This window comes from Nilaparvata lugens, chromosome 1 (assembly GCF_014356525.2).
Source record: "Nilaparvata lugens isolate BPH chromosome 1, ASM1435652v1, whole genome shotgun sequence".
Taxonomy (NCBI): Eukaryota; Metazoa; Arthropoda; class Insecta; order Hemiptera; family Delphacidae; genus Nilaparvata; species Nilaparvata lugens.
Window position 1 is genome coordinate 4,196,711 of NC_052504.1, and position 15,041 is coordinate 4,211,751.

The window sequence follows — 15,041 nt, forward strand, 5'->3', positions numbered from 1 at the left end:
AATTTAAGAAGCGGTTTGACTCAGTGGTTGCGCTATTAAGCCATCGCTTAGATACGTTGAGAATCATGCGTCTGCTACTCCCTTTGGAAGAGTGACCACTTGAGCCAACTCCTCTGAATATGATTCATGAGTAGGAAAATCGCTTCCTGGTGGTTCGGAAGCCTCCTAAAACTGTAGTTCCACTCATCTCTTATTAGCATCCGCCTCATTATCCACGCACAAGCTAACAGCTCATGTAGGCTTCGCCCTCAGCAAAAAATAAATAATAATAAGGATTGAGGATTGTAAGGATTTTTCTGATAAAGGTTAAATGTATACTAGTAGTTCTGTAAACAGTAGACCTCGCGCTCAGTAAGGTACATTGAGCTGTTGTTATGTTTCCTTAAAAATTAATAAATAATTATTTATCAATTTAAAATGTCTAGAAAAAATCTTAAATAAACATAGAGCTTCCTGTCCTATAGTATCGTGATGTGTCGTCCCGAAATGTGAGTGTGAGCGCTGTTATCAGGTCTGGCTGCCGTCGATACGCCAATCCAATCAACCCATCAGTGAACATTCTGTGTTGTCGTGTTGGCGAAAAATCGGTGTGTTGAAATTAAAAAATAAACTACCTTAATGCAGATTTCCTACAAACTTCATTTCTCACTTTTCATGATTTTAGAAATCAATTTCTTTTCAATAATATTTGTTGCAATCTTGATCATCAGATTAAAAAAGAAAAATGTGTTCTATACTCTAAACTAGAATCATGGCCTCAGCTTATGGAAAGACAAAGCTAGTAGACAACACTGTCTACTAACGTTGTCTACTAACGTTGATGGAAAGATACTTTTTCAAGATGTTCGATGTTTTTGAACGGGTAGTATTATAGTCCACTAGACAGCTGATTTATGATGAATAATCTATAGGTAATCTTACGGTAATATTGGCGTATGAAGGAGGCTCCTTTTTCCTTTTATATTATCCTTGAAATGCAACATTTCCAAAAACCTTGTATATACGTCGACGCGCAATTTAAAAAGGAACATACGTGTCAAATTTCATGAAAATCTATTACCACGTTTAGCTGTAAATGCGCAACATATAAACATATATAAACATTTAAACATAAAGAGAAATGCCAAACCGTCGACTTGAATCTTAGACCTCACTTCGCTCGGCCAACCAGAAAATCATTTAATGTGAGGGTAAACAGAAAGCGGGAAAATTGAAGAGAAGTTAGGTATGATAGAATATAAGCTTGTGTCATTGTAGTTGAATCTTTTATTTGATTGTAGCACAGGTTCACCTCGCAGATCTCCGTTGCTGTTGGCAACTTTTTCTTTGCAGGATGATTAGGATAACATTAAAAAATAGCAATACACTTATATAATAACTGAAATTTAATAAAACCCAAATAGTAATAAAAATCTATGTTGATTTCACATTTTAGTTCAGCAGGAGTCCGTGTTGATTTCTACGCTATAATCTTATCTTTCATATCTATTCTTATTTCTTATCATTTCAAAGTAATGTAGTAGTTCTTGAAAGAATGTAACAATCTGTTTTAAATTTATCCAGGCTACTTTTATCTCTCTAAATGTTTGACTGTATGTCGTTGATGCATTCTTCAATGATCAACAACTCCTTGAAAATATATGTCATACAAACATTCAATCTATGCCGGCGCATTTTAACTCAATGATATCCTCAGCTCCTCTGGATATTGTAGTATTAAGCGAGTCTTGACTCAAACCCAGTTTACAATCGTAAGCTTACGGTATTCTTGTTGAATATTTACTCTTAGGAACGACCATTAGTAAAGGTGGCGGGGGAATGATTATCTATGTAAGATACTCTTTTCCGGCCCTGAGTGGTAATGTCTCTGAAGCCGGTGCACTCTCATTCTCCCGAATTCCTTCTAGCTTCTACTTGATGTGAGAGTGGGCGCTGAGTCCGTTTTCGTCCTTGGAGTTTATCAGCCGCCAAGAGAGGGAGTCTCCTCACATTAGAGGATGCTCTGTTGACTAAAGTTATGCAATGATATAACCACATAATTTATAATTACGTAACACCTCATCAGAGAACTTGATATGCTGAAATTACGACAAAGACTAAAGTACTCAATACTATGTGAAACCTACAAAATAATTGTGGAGGGTACTGGTCCGGAATATTTGAGAAAAATACTTGTATCTTTCACATAGGTTCATCAGAAGGACACTTGGTCTCACCGCTGCTTTCTCTAGATTCCGTTGGATAATCTTTATCAGAGTTGAAAATTCTCAACAAAGGAAAAAAGTGAGTTTGATTGGTCTCGAACCCGCAACATATGTTTGATTCATGAGTCGCGTGTACTACCAATTACGCTAAAGATTCTCTTGGAGAAAGCTCTGTTTGGATGGACTTTTGTTGATAAATTTGTTTTAATTATTACATTTAAAGTGCTTGATTGAAATAATGAAAATAAGCCTATTATCAAACCTCGGTAAATTCATAATCTGTATGTTTGATTGCAAGTTGATCAGTTCTTCCGTTAGTTCATGTGTCAAACGTGTATTTTCCATTATGTACATGTATAAGCCAATTCTTTCCTCTATAATTATTATGTTATTTTCATGCATATTTTACGTTCTCAAACATATTTCACTTAATCACTGATCGGACAACTGAAGACGTGATTAATATTCATCTGTACTTATAATATGTAAATTTAAAATGTAAATTTAATATTTTAATATGTTAATTCAAGGAAGAAATAAATTCATTTATTTATTCTCTATTAATTTTTCATTCTCTTTTTCAGACTGATGAACGTGCCAACTCCACTGATACCTCACCATATTATTTGTTTTACATAGAGCAATCCAATATTTTTTATACACTTATGAAGTGTTTTATCAATAAACATAATAATAATAAGTGTATTTGAACAAACGAAATTAACACTTGAAAAGTAATGTTGTCTGTTTATGTAAAGAGTTTGTCACATTTTATACTCTGAAATTGTTTTATATAATTTCATTATAATTCTCATAATGTGTAATAGATTGCATAAAATTGTTATTAAAAACTCTATTTACTAAATACCCTGTCTTGAGCTTTTATAATAATTTTAACTGTGTCCGTTAGGCTGTACGCTCGATGTCGATTTTGTTTCTAAAGGTGAGTACAGACTTTGATGCATTGTTTTCAATTGGAGTACGCATACTTATCTGCATCGTATAGGCATGCGCACTACAATTGAAAACAATGCTTCAAATCTAATCGTCCGATGCGTGCCGTCCTATCAGTTTATGCTTATTATGTATGTATCTTACTGTTTCTGTACAAATACAGATATAGGAATAGCATCAGTTGATTAAAAGTGAAATGCGCTTGTTCATGGCGCATTACTGTACGCACCTTTATAAGTGGTAGATTGTACACCATCAAATATAAATTACTATTATTATTCGTCGCATTATACCGCATTGAATGTTCTCAACGGTGTTCGAAACCATGCCAAATGGTTTTCCCTCCATGAGAGGAAATTGTTCTCGTTGTACAAAGTGTAGCTCTCATCATAATAAAATTATGAAATTAATGGTAAATGTCTGAATGAGAACCGGAGAAAATGTCATAGCACACTGTCAATAAATACGAAAACGGACATGCATCTTTCAGGGTAACAATGATCTCACTAAGACCGAATATTCTTCATAATGAACTATTCTTAAAAATTCACTGCCGCATCCGTTATTTCCCTTATACTGCTGTAATATCCATTGACAATTATTTGCAAATGTAACACTAGACTTCCAGCTCGAACATCTTTCGCTCCTGAATTATTTTTTAGATCATTCTTGTAGAGATAGATGATTATGTTATCAGATGGGTGACAATCATTGAATCGTCGGTCCCGACTGATAGTCGTGAGGCTCATTGACGACGTAAATTAAATACCTATTTATGCAAGATGGAACTTCCGTCAGGGATCCCCACCTATAAAACCATTCGATTATAATAACTAACTACATTATTCTCATAATTCCGTATTAATACGAAAAAATGATACCATTATTTCTAAATATTATTTGAATTATCCTGCTCCTAATTTCATCTTATTCTCTTATTGACAGGGTTGTATGATGATAAGAATGAAATTTATTATTGAATGGTACTTCCACAAAATCATTGATTAAACTTTCATTTTAACCTTTTAGTTTGTCCTTCGCAAGATATGGATTTTAATAATTGGGAAAGGGTAAGTATACAAGTTTTAGTTTACCTTTTATATGTCTTGATTATAAATGTAGGACAATACAGTAAGAATTTTATTCAATCGAGATCATACAATACATCACCATACCAAGAAAATAACTTTCGTATTTTGAAATAGTTGATATATTAACATAATAGAATAAGATTGAAATAAAAATTAAATAATTGAGAATGTCCAAAAATCCGAATAAACTTGAAAATTTATTGTGAGGCACATTGCCTACTTGGCGCCTTGCAAATTTGGTATTTCAGTTGAACCCACCTCTATACCTGACTATTAATTTTGAAATCAAACGCTTGAAGATTGGTAAGTTTTCAGGAAATATAGTTAAGATCCAAAATATCGTAGCATGGATTTGAAGGATTTTCTATTATTGTGACATGAAACATTTTACCGACCTGTGTTATTTTCTATGAACGTGTGATGCACATTGCCTACTTAGCGCCTTTGCACGGCATGTATTCCCATGATGTTGGATGATGCATGTCCGACGTGTACGCGTCATTGTTGTGTCATCCTAATATAAGTCCCAATCACCAATAATTATCACAATTTTGAAATGAATATGTTAATCAGGCACTTGACAAGTGAGACAACAAGATATTAAACTATTGTTACATATGTATCTCCTGAACTTTTATACCACCAGTAACATTCGATTGATTTAAGTGAAAACAATATTAGTGATATGGATTCACTTTCAGAAATCTTATTATTATTGAATAAGTTGACATTATTTAATCACAGATCTAACTTAGTCTATGATTAAATCCATGTACCTTATCAAGTTGCTAATAGAGTTTGCGAGCCAGTTGAAAAGCCAGGTCAGCGATCCAGGGAAAAGCCTCCATTTTTTCTTTATTAGAAACGCTGCGTTCATAAAAGACAAATAGCAAGAAAAAATCTTTAAAAATGTGCTGGGTGCAAACCGGGGTCCATACGGTGTAGGAGTTTAGATAATAGGAATTTTAAGCTCAATCCAATATTAATTAACATCCATAGCGAGTTTTTTCTAGTTTCAATAATAATTAAAGTTAGTAAATAAATTCTGTCCGCGTGATTATTAGCATAATATTATATAGCCTATTGTTTAACAGTGAACGTAAAGTAAAATAAAGTGTTTACCTTTCCTCTCCTAGAGTTGTCATCAATCACACCCACCAAAACCAATTCCTCTTTCTTCTCATTTCCTTTAAATATTACAAATGCCAGTTCTTATTCGTATGGTAACACATGGCACAGTGGTGACAGGAAATACCTTATTCATCCCTCCTTTAGAAATGCTTATGCAAATTTTAGTAGCCTCAGTAGGGCAAGGAATGTGAAATTTATGTTGTTATAAATTAATAGGCCTACTGTCTTTTTTCACAATCATACAAATATTTTCCTCCTGCTATAAAAAGTCATTAACATGGGGAGTGAAAGAAGTGTAATGGCAAAAAATGACATACATTTTCTAATTAAGTAGCCTATTTTATCAGAGCTACTTGATTTGTTAGTTAAAAAAAATTTTAAAGTAGGCTACCCTTTTTTTAAACTTGATCATATAAAATACAATAACTAATTTCGAAATATGTTGAATCCATTATCAAGTTTCTCTTAAGAAATGTTCAAGAAAAACTTGATAATGGATCCAACATTCCTAACAAACTATAGTTGTTAGGTATTGTATTTTATATGAAAAAAGTTGTTTTCATAAAAAAGGTGTTATTTTACAACTAACATAAAAGATACCTTACCATACCGTAATTCAACATTACACTTTCCATACGTACGGTACCGAATCAACATCCTCTGCTTCTCCTCATACAATTTAGAAGAAAAATTCGAGTTAAATATTGAGTAAGGACATCTCCTCAATGTAATTTGTGCCAAGAAGTGGATTTCTTTCCAAGGAAGTGGAAGTGGCACTTGCGTGAGTAAAATAAGATTTCATTAAAATCACTTGAACTTAAATAATTTTTAGACATTATCGTATGAGAAACACAAATTAAAATACCTGAAATGACTAGCCATGCTAAGCTTGATCCACTCTTCATTTAGCCTACACGTTAGATCTACTCGTACCGGTATAAAATAATATTAAAAGGTTATTTCAGAGTTATTTTCATTAAAATTACTTATTTTGAATAAGATATATATTTTTCAAGTATTTTTAAAAGAAATTGGAATAGAATACCCACCAAATGACTTAATTTCTGTTGTTTTCAAATTTAGATTGTTGCATCACAGCTTTTTAAATTAGCCGCTATTTCAGGTTTGTAAAAAAAATAAAAATCTAATATCAATTATGAAAGCAAATTAATTATTGAATCAAATTATGAAAAATATATTTCTTGATTAATTTGATTTTTCTATCAAGAAATGATAATTATTACTAGATCAAATTTAATGGGATGAATACACAGTAACAGCTGTGTACACTCATTGGCAAAATCGAGAGACTTGGCAACGTTTTTTCATAATATCTTTCTTCACTGCCATTATAACGTGGATCTCACTATAAGGGGATTCACTCCGAGAGAAGAACAAAAGTATGTGCAGTACATTCTTAACGTATTTTCATGTTATATAATTACATTGCATGATGAATATAAATAAATAAATTCAAATAATATTATTAAATAATAATAATAATATCAATAACTATAATAATATTATTAAATAATAATAAATTTGCATGTTAATTGGTAGGTTGGCCATACTTCCATAGATGTGTCACGTGACTTGTCGATGCTATGTCGTGTCGGTGCTATGGTTTGTCGAGGCTGTGGTGGCAGGCCTAACTTTATTTTTCTTGTCGATGCTATGGTTTGTCGAGGCTATGTCGTGTCGGTGCTATGGTTTGTCGAGGCTATGTCGTGTCGATGCTATAGTTTGTCGAGGCTATGGTGGTTCACCCCTCGTCTATCATTCGAAAAAGAAGATAGCACTATACTTTTCTAGCTCACACCTTAAATAAAAGTGAACACCGACACCCCCACGATGGGGCGAAAAAGACGATTCCCCAGTCAAGCAGACTGCGGAGAAGACATAAGAAGTAAAGTAAGTAAGTAAAAGTAAAGCTCCACAACGCTACCAGATCGTTATTTAACAATGTAGAAATATAATCTGGCAAGGCAGAGAATCAGCAACGCTGTTCTCCTATAGTGAGGTCAACGTTATAATGACAGTATTCGATGTTGCTTTCCTTGTCTATCATTTGACAAAGCAGGTAGTACTATCATTTTTTGTCTCCGCAACGATGCCATCTCTGTTTTTGAACATTTAGAAATATAATTAATTAAGGCAGAGCATAGGCACCGCTGTTCTTCTGTCTTTATCCACTGCCATTATAACGTGGACCTCACTATTGCCTATTTTCAATGTAACAAATCATCTTCAGTTTTTCAAAATAAATTTTAAATAAACGTTCAACTAAAAGTTTTTTAAAAATAAATTTCAAATAAGCATGATAGTCTAATTCTAAACTAGTTATTTAAATTTGTGTTTTAACTTGTTATCTTATATTAAAAGTTTTCGAAAAAAGGGTACTATGATGTTATTTAAAAAAAGTAGCCATGAATACATGCATTACATACATACAATTTACCAATTTCACTCAGAGATGGTGCCACCATTTTAATAATACATAAGACATTTCATGTTTATGTACTGTAATGTTTTTGAACAAACAGCACTCTCATATTATATAATACAGCAAATATAATTTATGAATGAGAATTTACGAACTATATACCATATGGAATATACCACTATTTACCATATAGTTCGTTAACTCTTATTCATAAATAATATTTGCTGTATTATTTATATGAGAGTGCTGTATGTTCAAAAACATTATACCTATAATCATGTAAAGTGATTATGGTACATTATTGTAAAGAGAATAAATTTCTTCAATGAATAAACTTGCTACATTTTTAAATAAACTACTTTTATTAATATAAATAAAACAATATCATTAAAGTTAATAAATTTTTCCAGTTTTTTTGGAAGGAATAATTCGAATTAGAAAATGCTAATGACTTATTGCTAAATTATATAAAAGGTACGGTTGTTTATTCTTCAAGATTTTTTTCAAAAAGATCTGATGGAACAGTGGATGTAATATATGTTCCAAAAGTAATGCCTGATTTGACTGTTTTTACATTGGGCTAGTAAAACAATTAATAAAAAAGTCTAATTGCATTACAACCTTTACTAACCCCAACCATATCTATGAATTCTCATCTTAGCTAATAATATTATAGGCAGTGTGATGTCACATCTTTTCTCAGCTTACACAAATTGAACAGTTGCCATTCAAAACCTATCCTAAAACAAACAATTGACCTTGGAACGAGGCTCAGTAATTTTAGTAATATCAAATCCCTGTTTGTACCGTACTACATGATGTATAAATCAAATATCGCAACCACCCAGGCATATGGACAAGATTATAAGTTGAAGAAAAAACCATAAAACACATTCAATTAATGAGTTGGAGATCACTGTTAAGCCCTGCACACACACATCGATTTTTGTTTGTTCCATATTTTGCCGTCCTTATCAATTCTATTGGATCAATTTCCATTTAGATTGAACAAATAATATTTTTCAAGTTCCATTTAATCTTATATAATTCATAAGGACAGCAAAATATCATACAAACAAAAATCGATATGGCTTTTCATTGAATTCTCAATTGACCGATTGCCAGGTAATCCATTGGAATGTGAAGTTCAAATCAATGAGCTGCTACCATCTGGTGCTACCAATCTGTAGGGGGTTGCTCTGGATCAGAGACTGACTTGATCATCTCATGTTGAATCTTTTCAAAGGAATTGAATTCAAAGCTATGTTGAGGCTCAGCAGAGTGCTAGATAGAGAAGAGGTGATTCTGGTTTACCATTACTGCTGAGTCACTGCTATCCCCTATTGGGGAGCATGTCACGCATCACAAAAGAGAATTATATTATGTTAGAGTGAGCCCACCTAGTCACCTACTCATTTAGGTCTTCAAAGAAAAATGAATTTTGAAAGTCCCCGGCTTCCGAAATCTGAATCACCTGGCAATCTTTACTTTTGGGTTGTGATAAGTTATTGATAGAATTAATAGACTAATTCAATGATTGAAAAATGGAAGTTGTTCCTTTTAATTAACAAGAGTACCTATACAATACATTTTGAAATTGTTATATTTCATGTTGCAATCATTAATAATATGATACTATAAAAACATGTAACTTATAATTATAATACTACCTAACATAATATAATATGGAACTTAATAATAATTCAGTTGCAAAGTGATTGGACAATGAGTGCAGATATTCGTCAATACAAAGAATATTCAGGAATGTTGTTAAACTGAAGCAGCACCATAGTTTCATGAAAGGAACCCAATATTATTAGTCAAAAAGTTTTCAAATATCTGCTTCCATGATATAAGAAATACCCAAATTCTGAATCCATTTGATAAAAGAGTTAAATACTGGCTAGTGATAAAGTGGGCTAGCATTTGAACAATGACATATCTTTGTGATATAGCAGTTAGTTTTCATATTTATTCTTGTAGCCATTTATTTTGATCTGTGTAATTTATGTGAGTTTTTCAATCCTCATGTTTATTAAAGTTTTTGTAATATTTTGAATGTACCGAACATCAATGTCATGTATTTGTTTAAATTACCCATGCCAATAAATTATAAATGATTGATTGGAAAATGTTGAAGACTTACATTCTTAAATACCTACACATTACCCAGTTAATCAAGACTAATTTTTCTGAATTGAGAGAATTCATCTTTATAGCAAGAAGCAGGGTTTCACCAATGACACTATCATACTCAGAAATCTACTGAAAGTGTGAGCTCCATGAGTGTTCCTAGACCTAGGCAAGGATAGTGGAACCAGGTTGAAGCTGACTATAGTGAGGTTCATGTTATGATGGCAGTGGAGAAAGATAGTAGAACAGCGTTGCCAATTCTCTGCCTTGTCACTGTCTCCTATGGAGGATAGCTAATACCGGTATATCTGATGTAATATTAACAGGAAATTCTTGTTTAGAGTGATCAATTATATTTTATTCCTCTGGAAATTATGTTTTCCAAAGATTAAATCCTGAATTTTCATAATTATTGAGATTGAATATTGTGTTAATTGATTATATTTCTACATTGTTAGAAAATTATCTGGCAATGTTGCAGAGCTAGAAAAGGATATCGCTTTTGCTTTGAGGTATGATACACAGGGGAAGCAGAACCAATGTTAATCAAATACTGCCATTATAACGTGGACCTCACTATAGGAGAGCTATTGAGGGAGAAGCAGACGATCAAGCTGCATGACGTTGAGTTGATGATGAGGCAAAATATCAACATGATACTATTTATTGAATGACTTGATAATTTTATTGTGGATGATGACCATGTGAGCAGGTAATGCTTGTGAGTAGGTAATGGAAAGTGCAAGGTTGATTTCATAAGGCTGGCCACTAACGGTAAGACATGCATGATACACATTGGCATAGATTGTTGTGTTATCACAGTGAAAGGCTTCTAGCAAAATTTGTTGCGGTTAGGTTTTTTAATCTCCAAATTTATGTTGTTTTTTCTTTGCTGCACTATTTAGGTTTGAATAATTAATTTATTAAAAAACAGGTTAGGTGACCTGTTGCCACCCGTAGGGGTCCCTAAGAGGACGAACCGAACACCAATTGATCCGGAGGCAAACCGGAATCAGCCACAAAGGCTCATTTGAGGTCCGGAAGACACCTGGACCATTTCTGATAAGTTTAGACCTGTTGCCATGCACTACAAGGACAGTGATGACTGCCACTACTCTCCCACCATTCCTAGCTAGTCCCTTCCCTCCAGGTAGTGCAAAAGCATGGCCTATCACCTCTCAGAAAGGAGAGAATTTCAGTCTTGTGAGATGACAACCGTGGTGTATCTGGAGGACACCGAACACCGCGGTGAGCCCAGCCCAAGAGACCGCTCACACTGCTGATCCAACCACCGGCCGGCACACACCACACTGTGAGCAGCATCCCCTACTCTGCCCCTCCCAAGACGACAGCCCAGGGTGACCCTGGCAATTTGAATAGAGCCAAGGTGTGGGCCAAAAGAGAATTATATTATGTTAGAGTGAGCCCACCTAGTCACCTACTCATGTAGGTCTTCAAAGAAAAATGAATTTTGAAAGTCCCCGGTTTCCGAAATCTGAATCACCTGGCAATCTTTACTTTTGGGTTGTGATAAGTTATTGATAGTATTAAAAGAATAATTCAATGATTGAAAAATGGAAGTTGTTCCTTTTAATTAACAAGAGTACCTATACAATACATTTTGAAATTGTTATATTTCATGTTGCAATCATTAATAATATGATACTATAAAAACATGTAACTTATAATTATAATACTACCTAACATAATATAATATGGAACTTAATAATAATTCAGTTGCAAAGTGATTGGACAATGAGTGCAGATATTCGTCAATACAATAGAATATTCAGGAATGTTGTTAAACTGAAGCAGCACCATAGTTTCATGAAAGGAACCCAATATTATTAGTCAAAAAGTTTTCAAATATCTGCTTCCATGATATAAGAAATACCCAAATTCTGAATCCATTTGATAAAAGAGTTAAATACTGGCTAGTGATAAAGTGGGCTAGCATTTTAACAATGACATATCATTGTGTTATTGCAGTTAGTTTTCATATTTATTTCTGTAGCCATTTATTTTGATCTGTGAATTTTTTCAATCCCCATGTTTATTAAAGTTTTTGTAATATTTTGAATGTACCGAACATCAATGTCATGTATTTGTATAAATAACCCATGCCAATAAATTATAAATGATTGATTAAAAAATGTTGAAGACTTACATTCTTAAATACCTACACATTACCCAGTTAATCAAGACTAATTTTTCTGAATTGAGAGAATTCATCTTTATAGCAAGAAGCAGGGTTTCACCAATGACACTATCATACTCAGAAATCTACTGAAAGTGTGAGCTCCATGAGTGTTCCTAGACCTAGGCAAGGATAGTGGAACCAGGTTGAAGCTGACTATAGTGAGGTTCATGTTATGATGGCAGTGGAGAAAGATAGTGGAACAGCGTTGACAATTCTCTGCCTTGTCACTGTCTCCTATGGAGGATAGCTAATACCGGTATATCTGATGTAATATTAACAGGAAATTCTTGTTTAGAGTGATCAATTATATTTTATTCCTCTGGAAATTATGTTTTCCAAAGATTAAATCCTGAATTTTCATAATTATTGAGATTGAATATTGTGTTAATTGATTATATTTCTACATTGTTAGAAAATTATCTGGCAATGTTGCAGAGCTAGAAAAGGATATCGCTTTTGCTTTGAGGTATGATACACAGGGGAAGCAGAACCAATGTTAATCAAATACTGCCATTATAACGTGGACCTCACTATAGGAGAGCTATTGAGGGAGAAGCAGAAGATCAAGCTGCATGACGTTGAGTTGATGATGAGGCAAAATATCAACATGATACTATTTATTGAATGACTTGATAATTTTATTGTGGATGATGACCATGTGAGAAGGTAATGCTGGTGAGTAGGTAATGGAAAGTGCAAGGTTGATTTCATAAGGCAGGCCACTAACGGTAAGACAGGCATGATACACATTGGCATAGATTGTTGTGTTATCACAGTGAAAGGCTTCTAGCAAAATTTGTTGCGGTTAGGTTTTTTAATCTCCAAATTTATGTTGTTTTTTCTTTGCTGCACTATTTAGGTTTGAATAATTAATCAATTAAAAAACAGGTTAGGTGACCTGTTGACACCCGTAGGGGTCCCTAAGAGGACAAACCGAACACCAATTGATCCGGAGGCAAACCGGAATCAGCCACAAAGACTCGTTTGATGTCCGGAAGACACCTGGACCATTTCTGATAAGTTTAGACCTGTTGCCATGCACTAGAAGGACAGTGATGACTGCCACTACTCTCCCACCACTCCTAGCGACTCCCCTCCCTCCAGGTAGTGCGAAAGCATGGCCTATCACCTCTCAGAAAGGAGAGAATTTCAGTCTTGTGAGATGAAAACCGTGGTGTATCTGGAGGACACCGAACACCGCGAGGAGCCCAGCCGTCCCCAAAAGGCCGCTCCAACCACCAGCCGGCACACACCACACTGTGAGCAGCATCCCCTACTCTGCCCCTCCCAAGACGACAGCCCAGGGTGACCCTGGCAATTTGAATAGAGCCAAGGTGTGGGCCAATACTCAGAACCTCAAAGAATGTTGTTTGAAGCCTTTAGCTGTGATGACACAACAATGAATGGCGACATGAGTGTACACACATGTTCAACACACTTGTCCTGTTATTAATGACCACCCTAAGAATCACAGTAAAATTAATTTGAATGAGTACACATAAAGTCACAAATTTTCAGCTAGTACTTGTTTCTCCTTCATGATGTGTTCTTATATGTTTCTTCAAATTACCAGATTGAGCACATTTATAGTCACAATACTCGCAGCTGAAGGTGTTTCTCCTGTATGTGTTCTGATATGTTTCTTCAAATCACTTGACCTAACACATTTATAGTCACAAAACTTGCAGCTGAAAGGTGTTTCTCCTGTATGTGTTCTGATATGTTTCTTCAAATCACTTGAATGAGCACATTTATAGTCACAATACTCGCAGCTGAAAGGTGTTTCTCCTGTATGTGTTCTGATATGTCTCTTCAAATTACCAGATAGAGCACATTTATAGTCACAATACTTGCAGCTGAAAGGTGTTTCTCCTGTATGTGTTCTGATATGTGATTTCAAATTCCCTGCAGTAGCACATTTATAGTCACAATACTCGCAGCTGAAAGGTGTTTCTCCTGTATGTGTTCTGATATGTGATTTCAAAGAACTTGATTGAGCACATTTATAGTCACAAAAGTCGCAGCTGAAAGGTGTTTCTCCTGTGTGTGTTCTGATATGTTTCTTCAAATCACTTGACCTAACACATTTATAGTCACAATACTCGCAGCTGAAGGGTGTTTCTCCTGTATGTGTTCTGATATGTGATTTCAAAGTACTTGACCAAACACATTTATAGTCACAATACTCGCAGCTGAAAGGTGTTTCTCCTGTATGTGTTCTGATATGTGATTTCAAATCACTTGATTGAGCACATTTATAGTCACATAACTCACAACTGAAAGGCTTTTCCCCAGTGTGTTTTCTCATGTGTCTTTTCAAATGACAGATCCATCTTGTTTCATAGCTGCAGTCAGCACAGCTGTAGAGCTTGATCTTTTTGCCAGCCACAGATGTCTCAGTGCACTCTTCCACTGGAGAGATTGAATGTGCATTCAGTTCACCCACTTCTGTTGCATTGGCAGTTTCAGATGTGCTGCAGTTTGAAGGCCACATCTCCGGTTCACTCTCCACTGAACATCCTTCTGCCTCTTGCTCAACTGCAAACACCAATAATGCAACTTGTAAATGATTAAAGCAGAATAAAGACAATAAAGTTATGATAAAATTTATAGTGCAAAACACTCACACAATTTTCCTTGTCTTACCTCAATCATACCTCATTGATTATCATAATCATTATACAAACCAAGAGTTTTGCAGCCGATTGTAGAAATAGTACATAAAACAGATTATAGTTAAATATTGGGTTAGATTGTGAACAATCACAGAAATAATAATAACAAATAAATTATGCCATGAGCAGTTTTCTTATTGATACATAAGAATACTGATCTATGATTGCTAATCCAGACCTTGGTTTTCTCTCAATTGACATGGGTATAGA

The 15,041-nt window shown here is 34.3% G+C and overlaps 1 protein-coding gene and 1 long non-coding RNA gene across 3 annotated transcripts in view; one reads left to right on the forward strand and one right to left on the reverse strand.

The window, feature by feature from the left end:
- Nucleotides 1-15,041, reverse strand: part of LOC111050254 (oocyte zinc finger protein XlCOF6.1-like) — a 153,281-nt gene that overhangs the window by 87,444 nt on the left and 50,796 nt on the right. The window contains exons 6-7 of one of the 2 annotated variants that reach the window (XM_039428210.1): nt 13,992-14,694; nt 11,523-13,740 (exon numbers count right to left, since the gene is read on the reverse strand). The exons of the other annotated variant lie outside the window; for it this stretch is intronic. Coding sequence (XP_039284144.1) covers nt 13,671-13,740; nt 13,992-14,694 — 773 coding nt within the window. The 3' untranslated portion in view covers nt 11,523-13,670. Of the gene's footprint in view, nt 1-11,522; nt 13,741-13,991; nt 14,695-15,041 lie in introns of those variants that run through there. 2 annotated transcript variants of the gene reach the window in all.
- Nucleotides 1,042-3,055, forward strand: LOC120351346. The gene is made up of 2 exons (XR_005571334.1): nt 1,042-2,283; nt 2,789-3,055. It is a non-coding gene; the product is annotated as an uncharacterized LOC120351346 (long non-coding RNA).